The following is an 18,318-nucleotide window of genomic DNA, read 5'->3' on the forward strand; positions in this document are numbered from 1 at the left end:
TTGGAATTTTGTGTGGCCAGCAGTATTTTAGAAGAGACTGGCATTTGAGTATATTTAGCAAATGATTTAAACAATTATTTATTTTCTCTTCAAGTCTTCAAGTGACAGTATACATGTTTGTGTGAGTGAAAATACGAAGAGATCCAGGAAAAAAAAAACTCCACAGAAAAAAAGCAAATCCAGTTTAACAAAAATTCAAAAACTGCAGAAAAAATATTCACATATGGTTCCAGGTTTCAATTTATTTATTTAAGTTTTTTTTTGTAATTATATTCATATTTAACAACGTGCACTTCCAGATCAATTATCAAACCTTTACCTTGTGAGCGTTAATGATGGGCAATTTAGTCTTCAAGTGACAGTGTACATGTTTGAGTGGAAACGCAAGTACGAAGAGTATGAAGAGGAAAAAAAAACTCCACAGAAAAAAAAGCAAACCCAGTTTTACAAAAATTGAAAAACTGCAGAAAAAATATTCACATATGGCTCCAGGTTTCAATGTATTTATGTTTTTGTTATTTCTTTTTGTAATTATTCACAAATCTGTTTTAAGCTGTGGATAAATCAGCTTGTTTTCAACATGGCCCTGGTTGATCTCTTATACTCTGCTGCCACCTGGCCGTTTTTGTAATGACTACCATTTCCTCAACCGTTCTCTGCAGGTGAGAGGCTGCATCAAAGCCTTCTGTATGCTCTAGCATAAATAAATAAAAACTCAAGAAACGTATAAATACGTCTTTGGGACACTTAAAACATTAACAATAGAATTCATTGATTCATTGAAGCAAATGAGCTCATCACTAAGAGACAGAACATTCCTGGTAAATGAAGAAAAATCTGGTGAGCATGGAATTGTGGTATACAAAGTTGGAGTGAGAGAATAGTAATCAATGTATTTCTTGCAGGAGGTGTACGTCCATATTGTAGACTTGTCGGAACAAAAATTCAAAAACTGCAGAAAAAATATTCACCTATGGTTCCAGGTTTCAATTTATTTATTTTTACATAAGGTTTTTTTTTTGTGATTATATTCATTTTTAACAACGTGCACTTCCAGATCAATTATCAAACCTTTACCTTGTGAGCGTTAACGATGGGCAATTTAGTCTTCAAGTGACAGTATACATGTTTGAGTGGAAACGCAAGTACGAAGAGTATGAAGAGGAAAAAAAAGCAAACCCAGTTCTACAAAAATTCAAAAACTGCAGAAAAAATATTCACATATGGCTCCAGGTTTCAATGTATTTATGTTTTTATTTTTTTTTGTAATTATACTCATTTTTAACGTGCACTTCCAGATCAATTATCAAACTACCTTGTAAGCATCAAGCTGAAAAAAAAAATTACAATGTAGAAATTCAACTATCTAAAATGAAACTGGCTTCAGCGTATTTTAATTATGAGCAATTGAGCCTTTATACGCTTTATTTTCCTTTTGTAACAATCAACATTTTTTAAATAAATTATTTTCTGTACAGATTGAAACATCAAAAAAAAAGGTGCAGATTCACATTGGTCACATTGATCGGTCAGTCTCATCTCAGGGGGGGGTGAAAGAATGAAGCAGCTCCCTTGGTTTTTGGAAGCCGTGTAGATCTCTTTTCCCATTTGTTGTAAGGTCCATCCTCGCCCTCTGCACAGCCCCCTCTATGCGATGTAGGTGTACATATTACGGTCCTCTGGAGTCCTTGCCAAGTATTCCCTTTCTATAAGTCCCTCTATGCGCTTTTTGATGACAACGGGGCTGGGGAGGAAGCGTGCCTGCAGCTGCTGAGTCACCTGAGAACAACCAAGTCACAGCATGTAAAAAAAGAAAAAAAAAGGAACTGTCAACACGAGGAGAGGAAATATTCACCTCGGCCACTAGGACGTTGTGCTGGATCTTTTTCCTGGACTTCATGATGCGCACTATGGCTGCCTCAATCATAACCTTCCTGTCGTCATCCACTTTCTGCTGCGTCTCTTTCCTCTCCGGGTCGGACTCTCCTTGTTTAGCAGCGACTAGGAAACGCAGGGTACAAAACTTGACGTTAGTGTTCATTTCGTTTTTTCACCCGACGAAAACTAGACTAGACTAAAACACTCATTAGTAAACGATAATTGGGACCAAATCAATCAGTATGCGTTTTCGGCGATTAATGAAGACGAGACGAAAATGTACTCCACTTAACTCTTTGACTGCCAAAAACGTTAAATAACGTTTAGTAAAATCCTATGGAGGAGTGCCAAAGACGTTAAAAGACGTTTGTTTCAAAACAGAGGTGAAACTAACCATTTTCTATTGTTGATTACTCAAAAACGGAATAAGGTAGAAACAAACTTTTTTTTCTGATGAAAGATGAGAGTCCAATCTTTCATTTGGCAGTATGTGTGTTTCCACAGTCCAAACACATAATTTTCTGTGGACCTTGAAAGATCAGTCAAAATGCTTAAATCGACTGGCACCCACGGCATCCCTTTTCTGAAAACGTCTGGCAGTCAAAGAGTTAATAAAAACTGGACTTAAAATCTATGGACATTTTAGTTCATGAACAAAGACGAGAGGGAAATGACATATTTTTGTAAACTCTTGTCTCTGCTAATCTGTCGCTGTCATGTGACACAATGACACACCCCTTTTCAAATCTGCAGCTAGCGAGTGCATCATGCACAAACACAGGGGGCAGGTAAAAAAAAACACATGGGGCAGACAGGAGGTGGATTCGCGGTGAAAGGTAAAAAGAAAAAAAAAAGTTAATGATAGTTATGTTATAACTTTAATCCAATGGCTATAACGTTCCCACAATAATATTAATCTGACTGCTAACAAATGCTGGCTAATTTACTAGCTTGTAGCCATAGTAGCCACTTGTTCAGATACTGTAATTGTGTGTGTGAAGTGACCAAAAATATACACGGGTAAAATGACTGTCCTGACTAAAACGTTAACATTTTTTGTTGACTAAAACTAGACGAATACAATTATGTTTCTTGGACTAAAATAAAGACTAAAATGCTAGATTTATAGTTGACTAAATAGAAACGGGATGAGGTTGACAAACGATGATAAAAACTAACAGGCGTGATTGAAAACTGTACTAAAACAGACTAAATTTAAAAATGTCTGATCAAATTAACACTAGTTGACATTCAATCTTGAGGAACAATTTCTTGGAGATGATGAACGTGAATTGCTTTAAGTTATATATATATTTTTAATTTGAATCTTAAGCTAAAATAAATTTTTAAGATGGTTCCAAAATGCAATTCATCGTCACGTGGCACAAGTAGGCACGTAGTTACCAACCAGGGAAGTATTTTTTTAACTCTTTGACTGCCAAAAACGTTAAATAACGTTTCGTAAAATCCTATGGAGGAGTGCCAAAGACGTTAAAAGACGTTTTTTTTCAAAACAGGTGAAACTAACCATTTTCTATTGTTGATTACTCAAAAACGGAATAAGGTAGAAACAAACTTTTTTTTTCTGATGGAAGATGAGAGTCCAATCTTGTTTTGGCAGTATGTGTTTCCATAGTCCAAACACATAATTTTCTATGGACCTTGAAAGATCAGTCAAAATGCTTAAAATCGGCTGGCACCCACGGCATCCCTTTTCTGAAAACGTCTGGCAGTCAAAGAGTTAATAGCCTATGGTTTATCCATACAAATATTTACTGTAATTGTGGCTTCACTTCAGTATTGGGATGGATCCCTATACACTAATGAATTAAAAATCTAACTAATACAATATTAAACTCATTCACTGCCACTGACGGCTATAGACGTCAAACATCCATTTGTGGGTGTGTGACTAATGGGCTCTGCACACGAGTGGCAACGTCGCTCGCTCTCAATTCATTTACTATGGAAGCAGGGCGACAAGGCGAAAATCGCCTTACCCCCTCCCCCACGGTGACACGCGACATTCGTGCATGTGAAAATCCACCCGATACTATCAAGTTAAAACATGTTCAACTTTTGTCGCTGTCGCCGGGGCTTCAACCAATCAGCGAAGGTTTCATTGAGGAGCCAATGAACGCAGGGCATGCTACACAGTGGGCTATCCAAAATGGGTGAGAAAATTTTAGCAGCGTTTATCATTTTGTAAAAAAAAAAAAAAAAACATCAATCATTTTGTACGATACTTCACACAATCATTTCCGTGACGTCAACAAAAAGGCCGGTGCATGAGAGCTTGTTGGTACAGGGTTAATTTGTCCGGTAAGTTTTCTTTACCGTTTTTGTAACAGTTAATAATAATAATAATAATAATAATAGGAAAATGGATGGATCTTCATATTGGAATTACGTACTGTAGTGAAATTTCTGTGTTTACGTTACAATGAAAAGGTTTAGATTCCCTCCAATTTTAATAGACAATCAAAGTTGTTGTAACACGAGAGTGACGTATGTTGCCGCCGCCGTTGCGGCTGCTTATCGCGTTCCGTGAGTCGAGCCTATAAATTACAATTCGCAACCCACTTAGGCAGTAGTGAACAATGAAAAACGTGCATTGGAAAAAAAAACAACAACAACTTTGATAACATGTATGTAACGTGTATCATATTTTTTAAAGGATGAATGAATGAAGTGCATGTATAAAAATATCTTGGCACACGATGAAATGCATCAGAATATGCACGATAGGGTGACGTGGGCCTCATAGCATGTCCTGGAATTTTATTCCAGCCTTTATGGTTGATGCAGATTCGCGAGAGTTATTAGATGAATGACGCGATTGACGACGGTGCGGGAGGAATTTCGTCGGCTTTGTAACGGAATGGACGACGAATAATTACCCCGAGGTTATTACGACTGCGCTCCAGTGTTGAAGGTAAATACATTTGGAGTTATACACCCGCAGATGCGACATTTGTTTGTTGATTTAAAAAAAAAAAAAAAAAGGTTTATAATAATAAACTTAGGTTTGTGTGAACGCCACAGGTGTGTAAGCTCTAAAATGTTTTCGGAATTATGTTTCTGACTGCTCCAGGAGCTGACATACCAATTATTTTTGATATTGTTGAATTTCAAATTCAAAAGTCACCCATAGGTTTTAGAGGCATGTTTTGCCAGGCACTTTAGGCCTTAATGGGTTAAATGCTGCTGGAAATTGCATTTACAAGCTTGTCAAAATGGTAACTTTCAAAATAAAACTAAAATAAATATTTCACTGGTCCTCCGCCGGTGACGCCCGTTACAAGTCGGTAGCGTCAAAAACCGAGAGCCCCTCTGATTTATTTCTACCTCTCCAAATCCCACCCTAAAACGGTTCTCTTAGGGGTCCCGACCAACCAGTTGAGAATCGCCGCTATAAATAGTGCAGGGGTTGCGTCGGTGTCAAGTCATGTACGCACCTGTCTGTATTTTGACTCTGTGTACTTTGGCAGTAAACTGGTCATTGACTGTAAACAAATGTCCGTTTTCAATCTCCTTGGACTTTGGCTCTTTGGTGAGAACTCGCTGCGTGGGCTTCCCGCAGGCCAAAGACTGCAACGCTCGCACCAGCTCCCATCTGGGAATATCGGTCTCATTATGGATCTCCTTTGAAAAAAAGAAAATGCATTGCAAATACAGTCTTGATCAAACGTTATGTTTTCGCTGCAGCAAACCTCAAAAGTGTAACATTCTCTGTGGTTGAAGAGCATGAGGATGGTCATCTGGAAGGTGGACACCTGCAGAATGGTCTTGCGGGAGTTGGCGCCGCTCGCTTGGGCACCACCCATACTCGCTTCGGAACCATCATCCTGGACACAAGAGTTGAGCCATTTTAACGCAAACCTCCTACGAAACATCCCCGAACAAGCTGAAAAGTTGCATTGGAACGCTCACTTTTTTCAAAGTGCCGTAGAAAGTCGCAATTAGGTCCGCTCCGCCCATGTGATGCTGTAGCGTGAGCTGCCTACCGCTGTGTTTGGCCAGGTAAAACCTGACGAGGAGAAGCCGCTAAAAAAAAAGGCTAGCCTACTGACTGAAATCTGGTAACATGTCAGTTCAACAAGTATTACCTCCTGAACACCTCAAAAGCGTGCTGAGGGGAAAGCGGGATGGTGCATCTGGGCGTCGCCGACTGTGTTGGCCAGTAACCGGTCGTGAGGACTCGGACCGTCAGGTCCACGCCACATAGAGAAGCCTAAAGGGTCACAGATTTTACACATTTAATTGAACATAGTCTGTCTTTTTTTTTTTTATCTCCAGAAAAGAAAAAGTTAATAATAATAATAATAATAAAAAATTGAACACAGTCATGATACATATGCTACTCATAATCAGTAATCACATTTTATTTTTCATAGCTATACATGCAATATTTAAAGTCCCTGTAAAGTAAAAAGGTCTTCGAAATCTTAAAAAAAAAAAAAAAAAAGCGGTATCAAAATTGTATCAAAGAATGAGACTTAAAAATCATGAAAAATAAAGCCGTAGTCTAAAAGGATACTTGACTCATTTAGCCATTTTCAGCAATAAAAAGTTTATATTTTGTCTAGAATTAATGTCATTATTTTTCATGTACAATTAATAATTAATAAAATACATGAACACGTACAAAAATACATACATAAAATACAATAAATACTGACCCTGTTTTCAAACTGCAAAAAAGAGCCATAACAATTATAAATCGATCAAAATATACAGAACCAACAAATTCACTATTTATTGAATTAAATACAATGACTTATGACTTAGTTGAGTTTAAAATAGCACAAATAATGTACAAAGTACACAGCAATCTACTCTGCCACAGTACTCAGAAACGGTTTGAAATTAGAAAGAGTCCTTACGACATCAGGGGTACAAGTGTCTATACAAAAAAAAAATCAAAACAAGAACAAATATTAAGCAAAGGTGTGTTTCTGTAAAAGGTGTTATTGCGGAATAATTTTGGTACTGACCTGAAAAGATGTCAGTCACTTGCTGGGTTTAAATTTTTTTTAAAAGCAAATTTCAACATGATTACTTCAATCAGACATGAGCTGGTAAAGTTGCAGAAATGTTGTAGATTTTTTTAGATGTATCGGTATGAGTGTAATGAAATTTTTTTGTGTGAGTATATGAGGATATGATTCATTTAGGCTTACGTACATTTTTTCTTTCATTGAAATATATTAACCTATTAACCTATTAATGAAATAAGTCAAAACAAACAAAGAAGGAGGAGTAGGACTGGATACGTTTTCAACTCCTTCCTACACCGTTTTCAACATGTAATCCGAGACTAATGATGGCTGTAATAAGGCTTTTCTTCTTTTAAATCTTTTATTTTTTCTGTTACTTGTTTATATGGTCAATAAACAAACAAACACACAAAACCTTTAAAAACAAATGTTTCCACTTACTGTCGACTGAAAATAACATCACAGGTGCTCAGAGCTCAGGTAACGAACAATCACGGTTCAATTGTTTTCTGGGTTTGGTCATGCGACGTTAGCAAACTGAGCCATGAAGAAAACATGAAGAAAAATAAAGTAAAAAAAAACAATGACATTATCTAATTATAGCCAAATAATATCTTTTTACTGCTGACAACACCTAAATAGTCAAGTATCTCTCTAAGCTTTCAAACACATTGGGCATATCTGCTGAATGTGTGAAACCACACCCCGCTCAAAAATGAATGCTACGTCACCTAGCATCTTCTTTTATGCCTGCGGTAGCCACCAACTAGCTCATGGGATAGACAGGACAGACAGGCGGTCGGTTCATCCGCGCCTTCACCCCCACACTTCGGAATTTAAATAACATCAAGCAGTGGTGTAGATTGTGGCATCCAGAGGGAATGAATTTTCGGGGTGTAAGCAAAGCTAGCTAGTGGTAGAAATGGGCTACGTAATAATAGCTAACTTGAAGGGGCAGTCTAGAAAAGACGATTTGATACGCTTTTCGGTATGTGGGGTGCGAAACATTTCAAGGACAGTTCGATATGACAATAGGACGATTTGATTTGGTTCCACTAGTATAGTGTTTATACTATAGAATATTTATAGTCAAAAACGGTACTCTATAGCTCCATAATTCAGTCTCACATAGTTGTCACTCTGCACTTTTTCAGCAATTATTATCCAACATGTATAACGTATTGAGGGGGAAAAAAACTCTGAAATCAGTTTGCAAGATGTTGAACATATTTAGAGTAGACTTAAATCTAAAATCCTATTTTAGGGTCTTTTTTTTCCTTTTTTTTCTGGAGAGCTCAGGATTGTTCGTTCGGTAATTTTACCGATTTGACATGTCATCATCATTGCTCTCTCTTAAAAAAAATATATATATATATATTTTAGGGTCTTACCGACGTGACGTGTACGTGCCGCCTGAACTCATCCATGGTGGTGTTGGAGATGGTCATATCTCGAAACATCCCCTCCAGTTTTGAGGTGAACTGACAGCCGCATTCTGTCTGCGAAGAGCAAAGACGATGAGCCCGAAGACTGGACCGGTGATGGTAAGACAACCGACCTTCTTACTTTGAGCTTGGCGATCATGCTCTTCTCCAAATCGTCCGAGACGCTCTTGTTGCTCAGCAGTCTCCGGCCCAGGTGCTGCTTGTAGTACCTTTCGAACACATCCTTCTCTTGCAGAAACCTGAACAGCACCATGGTCCTGTCCAGAATCACCTCCACCTCATGTTCTGTCAACTTAACAAGGGTGGCCAAAGAGGAAAAAGAATAACACAACCGCGTTTTTCCGGATAAAGGATGTGTGATAACTTCTAACGACCTACCCCTCGGACTCCTTTCTTAAGTTTGTCGTCGATGAAGAGCGAGAGGTACTCGGGTGAGCGGGAGTTGAGATTGAGGAAATACTCAAAGTCTCCGGCTATGGTTTGTTTGAATAGTTTGTCATTGTTGAAAGACTCGTTGAGGAAATGGTCAAACATCATCTTCAGGTTCAGTAGGCCCTGTTAGGGGTGAAACAGAACATACTTGAGTTATCATTTCCATTTCCGGCAGTGGTCGGAAATTCAAAAGCATGAACAAAGTCATGTTTTGAATTGGAACATTTCACGCTCAGTTACCGCCATACATTTTCATCGATTGTTTTATGTTGACAGCCTAAACGTGTTTTTCATACAAATATTAATTCTAATTGTGACTAGCAGAGGTTAATGAGATTATGCTTGCCGCCATAACAACAGAATTCTGTCGTCAAGCTTGACCTCACCATCCTTTTTCAAACTGTGAGCTACTTATTGTGTACTGATTAATCTGAATGGCTACCAGCTTGATACACACTTTTGATTCTAAATAAACAAATTTGCTCAAAAATACCTATAATATATATTTATTAATAAAATATATTTATTTATGCGAAAACACTGATCGATGATTTCTCACCATAATCAAGCAACTTATGGAAAATTGTATTTCCATAAATCTCTTGAGTGTGTTCACTCTAAAACATTCCTAGAAAATTACAATGTCCCATCACTGGAAAGTAATTTTTAGAGCAGGCCCACGGTTTTGGTCCCTCCCAAAAAACGCACATGGCTCGGCCATTAATTTACCGGAATTGATGCACATTCATCTGAAGCGTTTCATAAGTTGAGTAAAGAGGGTTCGACAGACGGCAAGGCACTTTATTTGACAAATCAAGGCAACAACCCTTGAGCCCTGCTCGGCAAAATTCTGGTAAAATCGCATAATAGAAGAAGAAAACATGATCGAATTCAAGAAATAACAATTATTTCCCTTTATTGTGTCTTCCATTTGCCATCAAGATTCTTAGTAAAGTAAAATTGTATGTTTAACCTTCATTTATCCACTTCAGGTTTCTTATGATTAGGCTTTAGTCAGACTTTCTAGAACTGATGAATCATAAATACAGAGGATCTACTGTCGTGATGCAACATAAACCGTGCCACAAAGACGAAGAACACACTGTATAAACTACATCACTTCTGCATGGAATTTGGTGTGTACCGACCGGTATGCTGCTAAAACATTTCTGTATTACATTTTCGGATGAAATGTATTTTTTATTTTGTTATCAAAACTACCACAAAAGATTAGATTTTTCTTAACATATAACCGGAACAGAGATATTTTTTACGGATGATGACACTGTCTGGAGTCGTACCAAATAATACGACACTGGAGCAACGTTTGGCGTGTGAAAGTACTTTGAAGCAACACTAAGGAACTTTCAGTTTACATTGATTATGGCGGTGCCATATGGGCAAAAGCGGTAATGTTATGTCTGAAGGAAGACCACATTTCCTATGAGGACAAGCGCATTGCGTCGTTTTTTTTAAGCTCACGCCAGCAAGTGAAATCTGGGCCAATATTGATTGTCTTTTTCTCTAGGTAGCTTCCCTTTTTCTTTTTTGTCTCTTCAGACGTATGCCATAAAGCAGTCAGCACATTTGTAGTTTGTGTGGCAGTGTTCCTACCATCCTCCTCAAAGTTGCTTAGTGCTAGTAAAAAAGATACAGATCCCTTCTCAGGCCATGGCAAAGGTACCATTGAACTCGTTTTTAAGTGGATGTTTCATCAGAAGAGTTATGAGAATATTTTATTAAGGTTGAAAAGTTCCTTTAAGGTAAACATAGATAAAACACAAATTGACTGTAAATTAAGCTCTGCAAAATGGATGATAAATGATAACAGAGATGGTCCCTCCCCCCACGGGTTTCAGTAGCGAGAAATCCGCTAAGCAGAATTTCTCGAACCTCGTCTCCTCCTCCGCCCCGCAGGCTGTCTGAGTAATCCTCCCAGTAACATATGCTCGTCTCAAAGATTAAATGGCTTATTAAATCAATTATGATAGTTACTTGGATAGTCTGTGGAAATTCTAGAGCTAATATATGCAAACGAGCGCAACCTCCAGGGACGCATGCATTTAGCGCTCCCCTCGCTGGTTATGATAATGCGGGGAAGCTTCTCCTCATAAAAAGGAACCTACCCTTCACTTTAAGAACAGAAATTAAAGTAAAAAGAAGTGAAGGTGTTATAATGTAACATAGGTGTAGTGTTAATTTCGTCAACGAAAACTAAACAAAAATAATTTTCGTCAATGTACATTTTTTCACCGAACTAAAACCCTATGCAGTATGCATTTTCGTCAACTAATGAAGATGAGACGAAAATGTACTTCGTGTGATTAACTCGCAGCCATTTTCACTGAAGCAACCCCCTTCGCTCCCGGTTGTTTTACTGGATTTTGACTGATTTTGCAAAACCCACAGAATATTCTGTTCTATTGCTATGAAAACATGGAACCTACCAAAAAAAAGATTAGGGTCTATTCTTTCATCAGGGAAAAAAATAGTTTATTTGTATCTGTTTCCATTTGCAGCAATTAGCATTATAATATAGCTAAGTTGAATCCTTATTCACAAATCTGTTTAAAACAGCTTGTTACAACATAGCCCTGGTTGATCTCTTATACTCTACTGCTCTAAGGTGCATCAAAGCCTTCTGTATGCTCTAGCATAAAAAAAAAACACACCCATAAAAAACGTATTTATACGTTTTGGGGAGCAAATTAGTTAAAAACTGGACTAAAATCTATGGACATTTTAGTTCATGAACAAACATGAGACGGAAATTATATGATTTTGTAAAATCGTGTCTGCTAATCTGTCACTGTGACATTGTCATGTAACGCATGGAGACACGCCCCCTTTCAAATCTGCAGCTACCGAGTGCAACATGCACAAACACATGGGACAGACAGGAGGTGGATTCACAGTGAAATCTTAAAAAAAAAAAAAAAAGAAAATATAAATTATAGTAATATTAATCCAATGGCTATAACGTTTCCAACAATAATGTTAATCCGACCGCTAACTAATGCTGGCTAAATTAGCTCATAGCATGGAGCCATAGTAGCCACTTGTTGATATACTGCAACTGTATGTGAAGTTGTTTTTCATCAAAAAGATGAGATTTTTTTTTTAATGTAAAATAGTTTTAGATCCGAAATGTTCAACATAATCTGCTGACAAAAAATATTCAAGGGGTAAAATGATTGTCCTGACTAAAATTAGACTAAGACGTTGACAGTTTTTGTTGACTAAAACTAGATTATTATGTTTTCTTGGACTAAAGTCAAGACTAAAATACTAGCGTTATAGTCGACGAAAAATGGACTAAATAAAAACCAGATGAGGTTCACTAACTATGATAAACAACAAGCCTGATTGAAAGTGGACTAAAACTGAGACTACATTTAAAAATGGCGGATAAAATTAACACGACATGGGTGCATTCCTAGATATTTTCCAGCAGTTTGGAACGTGGCCTTTCCTTCCCCAATTTGTATACCTGGATATAGTCGACTGGGTTTTTGCCCTCTCCTTCTTCTGATACTAGAGCCCTTCCCTGCTCTCTCAAGTACATGCTCATACAATCACACATGGTTTTTAGGCCATTCAGCACACGGCTGAACAGCTTGTACATGCACAAAAGGTCTGTGGGCAGAAGTGAGCAGAAAAAGAATAAGCATCATAGATTATATGTGAAATATTTCCAGGGTTACTCCACCTTCCGTTATGTGATTCTGGAGCATGTGGACCATGCCGGAGTTCTCCATCTCAACTATGGTTTTCATGTGTTTGGTTATCAGCTCCCTTTCCACCACCTTGACGATGGAATCCTCCGTCGACTTGTCCAAACAATGTTTGACGCGCTCGATTTCCTCATTGATTCTGGCCTCCACCCTCTTAATGTAGATGCTGGTGCTGTTTTCTGCGAGAAACCTTTGGCTTTCCATCTAAGCGGGCCAATGTGGGGTGTTACTTTATAGACACCGGGTACCCTGAAGAGGACACGGGCACCCGGAAGGGACTCTCACCTGGTAGAATTCGGCTGACATTTCCAAGAATGGACGCTCAAAGTCTTCCTCGTATACGATCCTGCTGTCCAGGCCGAGGACCATCAGCATCTGGCAGGTGTTTCTGATGGATCCCCTGTAATTAAAATGTTTCCAGTCAATAATAATCCCTTTGGGCAGTACCCTGATAGGAACATGTTTATAGATATAGGGCTGGGTTTAAAAAAAAAAAAAATCAGATAATTAAATCGATTTACCTTTTTGAGTCTGATATCGATTCATGAAACCAAAAATGGATTATTTTAATATCAAATTTTCCCATATTTTCATAAGAAAATAGAATTTTAAAGGCCACATTTTTGGTATCTTTCTGTTTTGCTGGAATTTGCTTTTCACATGAATTTGAAAATATTTTCTTAGATTTACAAAAGAGCTAACTTATTGCACTTGAAGACAATTCAGAATCGTTTTAATTTATATTTACAATTATTGAATTAGAATTATGAAAATATTTTCATTTAATCCTTGCTGATGTCGATGTCCGCGTAACACTTAAATGATTATAAAACGTGTTACTTTCATTGATAAACTAAATCCTTTGACCAATTACTGCCTGCGCACAACTCAGTTTGTGGAGTTTTTATGATGTCCTTGATATTTCAGAAAATTTGATGTTCCATGATAAATCAATATCGGATTGAATTGAAGTGAATCAAACTGAATCGGGAAAAAAATCTAAATCAAATGGAACTGAACTCTTGTGAATCGAAATCGAATCGATTGAGGAAATTAGAATCGATGTGAATCAAATTGAATCGGGGGAAAAAATCTAAATCAAATCGAACTGAACTCTTGTGAATCGAAATTTAATCGATTAAGGAAATTAGAATCGATTAGAAGTCTTCTGTACGAAATGGCACAGACAGCTCGTACGAGGAAAATAGAAAAACAATGACCAACTTGGTGGCGGGGTTGACAGAGACCAAACTAAGATCCTCTAAGGGGAGCACAATGGATTTGGAAAAAAATAAAATCCTCAGCAAACAGGTCCACATTAATACAAGACACAGACTAGCACATGTGGAAGTTGGGTCATTGGAGTATCGGGCGGGGAACGTTACAGCCCAGAGGCACTGAGCAGCAAATAGTTGAGTCGCTGGAGTCTGCCTGTTCAGTCATAAATTGCAAAATTAAATAATTTACATAATCCGCCTCTAACCATGACATAATCAGCAAGGCTCATGTCTCCCCTTCTATCAGTCCTCTGCTATCACGTTAAAGTCTATAGCTGGATTGAGTTTTGCTGGATGCACAAATTAGCTTTAGCTTCTGATACTGTGCATACTCGATTGCTCAGCGTAGTACATGAAGTGCTGCCTTCCATGGATTTTATGGAGTTTATGGGACCTCACATTTATCCCATCATTGGCTACCTACAGGTAATCCCAAATACTCCTCCATACCTGTCTACAACTTCTCCCCTCCTCTCTCGTTTGATCATGTCCAGTAGCGTCTGCCATAGGTGTTCCCGAATGCAGCTGTAGTGGATCACCTGGTCTCTGAATACGATAACACTGAGGTTGTACACGTTCTCCACGCTGTTTTGCTGAACATAAACTCGGTCCTGGAATCAGAGAGCACAGCGTATTCCGTGCACTATAAAAACTCAAATTGGGTCAAAAAGGGACGGACCCAACTTTTTGGGTTATTCAACTAATCCAAAAAGGTTGGGACAAATTAAAATTTCACAAAACAACCCAAATCATGGGGTTGCGCTGTAGGTTGCTAATTTAATTTGGACCACATTTTTTGGATTAAATGACTCAAAAAGTGTGCTTGATTCATTTTCGACCCAATTAAATTGGGTTACTCAATTAAAGTATCACTAAGGAACTTTTCAACCGTAACAAAATATTTTCATAACTCTGATGAAACATCGACTTAAAACTAGTTGAATGGTACCTTTGCCATGGCCTGAGGGGGTCTGTATCATTTTTACTGGCACTAAACAACTTTGAGGAAGATGGTAGGAACATTGCCACACAAAAAACTACAAATGTGCTGAATGCTTTATGGCATACGTCACTCCCCCCTTTACCCTTTCGTTACAAATGCGTAATTTAGAAGTCAATTTGAATGCCGCACAAAAAAACGACGCAACGCAATTGTCCTCATGGGAAATGTGGTCTTCCTTCAGGCATAACATTACCACTTTTGTCCATATGGCGCCGCCATAATCAACATTAACCGAAAGTTCCTCAGTGTTGCTTTAACACAAAAAGTTGGGTCAAATGACTAACCCACAAAACAAACCAGACCTTGTGGGTTATTTATTTAATTTGACCCAACATATTCGGTTATATAACTCAAAAAGTTGGGTCGATTCATTTTTGAGTCAATTCAACTGTGATAACCATTTAACCACCCAAAAATTGGGTCAAATAAGTAACCCACAAATAACACAAAAAAAATGGGTTGCTTTGTGGGTTATTTATTTAATTTGACCCGTGCGCTTTTTGGGCTAATTCAATTGGGTTATTCAATTAACCCAGAATGTTGGGTCAAATGGATAAAGTAACCCAATTTGTTTGGGTTGTTTTGTGGGTTATTAATTTAATCTAGGTTGAAGAATTCAAAAAGTTAGGTTGGTCCATTTTTTTTAAATCCCAAATTTGGGTTATTTTTGACCCAACTGTTTTTAGAATGTGTATAAAGTGCTTGGTCTTTCACAGCAAATCTTTAATTCAAAAAATTAGGTCGGTCTATTTTTGACCAAATCTGGATTATTTTTTTTACCCAACTGTTTTTAGAGTGTGTATAAAGTGCTTGGTCTTTCACAGCAAATCTTTATTTAAAATGAAGGTAATTATTTTATTACTTCAATTTCATTTATTTATTTTTTAGCACAATTTAAAAACAGTGTAAGGAGGGAATGAAGCTGAAATGGCTTATACAAGATTCCACAACATACTCAAAGGGTCATATCAAATTTGAACAAAAAAAGATTCTAGCAAGACAATAAAATCTATCTTAAATTTTTTTTTTAGTTATATATATATATATATATATATATATATATATATATATATATATAAATCTCCAAATAGTTCTAGAGACACCAGGAGTTTTAAAGTTAATCTTAAATGCTTTGCACTGGTTAGGCGGGTACTTGGCTGAAAACTAAATATTTCAGTGGGTACACCACTGAAAAAAGGTCAAGAACCACTGCTATACTGTATGTAGTCACAGTTTTATCTAAAATAGAACTGTCACATCGACAATTACACAAACACACAATAAAAGATAAATTGAAGTTGTCCAAAACGGCATACAGGGGGCTCCTGTTTGACACAAAACAAAACACTTCAAGATTGGCCGAGCTGTAAATACAAAAACATTAATCTTTTTGCCATAGTACAAGAAGAATGAAAACCTACTAATCCGATAAAAGCATAATTAAAAAAAAACGCCACCAATGTTTGGAGTGCTTGTGAGTGACAATAAAGAAAAGTGACATTACATCATGCTGCCTCCCTACCATATACATGAGGATGTCTCTGATCATGATGGTGGCAGTTTGATGATCATTCCACTCTTGATTTAGGATTTGCAGAAATTTGTTATTTAGACACTTGAGGACATCTTGTCGTACCTGTAAAAGGAATATGCTGAATTAATCAACACCGGGGGTTATACCTAAATCCACATGGATATGATTTACTTTGTTGATGAGATGCTCGGTGACAACTTCCCTCAGACCTGTGTAGAGCTTCTCGCCGTGCTTGTGGAGCACCATGGTGTACGCGTTCCTGTACAGCTCCTCGAAACTCAGCCCGCTGTTGTTCTTCCTCTGGATCTCCTGGATGGCATTCCTCAGCAGGGCCCAGATGTTCTCCACATATTTCTCATCCATCGTCATCTATAATGGATTAGTGAAACCAATTGGAATTACGCAAGTAGGCCACGGCTCAATATGCTAAACCGGATGTTTTTCAGTACGTGTGTGTTTCGCCTCCCCTAGAGGGTGCCACGGGGCTTGATGAGGAAGCGCTGCAGCTTGAGACAAATGAAGAAAGTCTATTTTTAAACCTGCTAAGCTCAATTGGACACTTTTATTTCAGCTAAAAGCACTTGGCCAATCATGTGCTGTTTGACTACTGTTAAAAAACATACAACTGTAAATGGTCCATATTTAGAACATCAATCCAAACATTTTATATACAGGATAACTTTATTATGAGTCATGGGTGAGCCCTGAAACCAAGCATCAATTTGGACTGTGCAAAGAGGAAGCCCACTCAAGCAAGGGGGGGGGGGGGGGGTAACATGCAGATTTCACACACAAAAAGGCCAGAGCTGAGATGTGTACCCCAAACCTTCAAACTGTGAGGCACGCATGCAAACCACTTGTTCCACCATTCTGATCCATATTACAACAAAGTATCAAAGTTTCACACCATTTGACAAAGATCAATGAATGTAAGGACACTGGGTTAAATTGATGCAACTAAATGCTCTTCCACTAGATGGCAGAGGGAACAATTAACCTGTGTATGCAGCAGGTACCTTTCATACAACAGAAGAGCTTTCAACTAAAGACAAAGTGATTGCCATGTGGTGCGAGTCGTGACGTAGCATCTTTTTAAGACACTGCTTCTCAATTATATTTTATTACGCCCCCCAGGAAGAACAAATTATTTTGTGCTCCCACTCCCCCAACTCTCTGCCGCGACTACAAATAGTATCATTCATTTGTCTATAAAATTACACCTATGCAGAGGAGCTAAAACTCTTTGTGCAAACTAACAATGGGAGCTCCAAATTTGTCACCTACTGTAGTGGATGTGCAATTACACTTTATTCTTGTACGGCAAAAATAATAATAACCTGTTCCCTGATTGATTGTACAGCACTTTTATTGCATCTTGGCGTGTTATCCTTATTTTTCTTGTACTCTTCATGCTCTTGTCCTACAAACCAATTCAATATGTTGTCCAGTTTGTCTTGTCAGAAGCGACAACTCACGAATGTGGCTGACATGGCGTTGGTCCTGTTGTGGCAGCTTTCGCTTGTCACAGTGACGGTATTGTATTCTTTTTCACATGCCAGTGGGGAACCTGCTTGCACTGTTGTTGTTTTAAACTGTCAGGGAATTGGCTGTCACATACTTACAGGGAAGGCGCGTATCCTCATTTTGGCTTCCTTCTTGGTTTCGCCCTTAAGACTGGCCATGATTCCCATGGACAGGTGACGCTCCCAAATAATAAGAGACCGCATGAGCTGCGTTTTGGGGCGAGCTTTGTATAAGGACGCGCGCTGGCCGGATATTTTGCCTTTGTTACAAACGACATTATGGCGTCACAAGCTAAATTTGACGAGAAATAATTACGTAATGCCGCGCCCGTTTTGGGGTAGGAGCGATCATTAAAATGTTGCCTGTCGCTAGCTAACACGGAAGAATCGTCCTCGAGGAATAGTTTGCTGTGGGGAACAAAACAAAACAAACCAAAACGGTTAACCCACTGACACGAAGATGACGTAATAGAACTTAAGATCTCGCGAGAT

General features: G+C 38.1%; 1 protein-coding gene across 2 annotated transcripts; it reads right to left on the reverse strand.

Moving 5' to 3' along the window:
* Positions 1 to 977: 977 nt before the first annotated feature.
* LOC144045038 (cullin-3-B-like) lies at positions 978 to 18,303 on the reverse strand. Of its 2 annotated transcripts, XM_077559811.1 has the most exons (16): positions 17,926 to 18,303; positions 16,475 to 16,672; positions 16,292 to 16,405; positions 14,217 to 14,377; positions 12,775 to 12,889; positions 12,465 to 12,693; positions 12,246 to 12,391; positions 8,702 to 8,878; positions 8,445 to 8,615; positions 8,270 to 8,377; positions 5,988 to 6,112; positions 5,812 to 5,908; positions 5,592 to 5,726; positions 5,337 to 5,523; positions 1,856 to 2,001; positions 978 to 1,779 (listed from the first exon to the last, which is right to left on the reverse strand). In XM_077559811.1, exons 1-16 carry the CDS (start codon positions 18,028 to 18,030, stop codon positions 1,648 to 1,650), a joined length of 2,346 nt encoding a protein of 781 aa, XP_077415937.1. In that variant the 5' UTR covers positions 18,031 to 18,303; the 3' UTR covers positions 978 to 1,647. The 2 variants fall into 2 exon arrangements, with proteins under 2 accessions (XP_077415937.1, XP_077415938.1); XM_077559812.1 differs by lacking the exons at positions 12,246 to 12,391; positions 12,465 to 12,693.
* Between the last annotated feature and the right edge of the window lie 15 nt (positions 18,304 to 18,318).

This window comes from Vanacampus margaritifer, chromosome 2 (genome assembly GCF_051991255.1).
Source record: "Vanacampus margaritifer isolate UIUO_Vmar chromosome 2, RoL_Vmar_1.0, whole genome shotgun sequence".
NCBI classification, from domain to species: domain Eukaryota; kingdom Metazoa; phylum Chordata; class Actinopteri; order Syngnathiformes; family Syngnathidae; genus Vanacampus; species Vanacampus margaritifer.

What these genes read in the sequence shown, in the direction of transcription:
- LOC144045038 (XM_077559811.1), bottom strand. Translation starts at nt 18,030, where the DNA reads ATGCGGTCTCTTATTATTTGGGAGCGTCACCTGTCCATGGGAATCATG. An exon ending in CCGAGCATCTCATCAACAAA is followed by an intron (nt 16,406 to 16,474) that starts GTAAATCATATC and finishes TTCCTTTTACAG; the next exon opens with GTACGACAAGATGTCCTCAA. An exon ending in TCTACGGCACTTTGAAAAAA is followed by an intron (nt 5,727 to 5,811) that starts GTGAGCGTTCCA and finishes TCTTGTGTCCAG; the next exon opens with GATGATGGTTCCGAAGCGAG.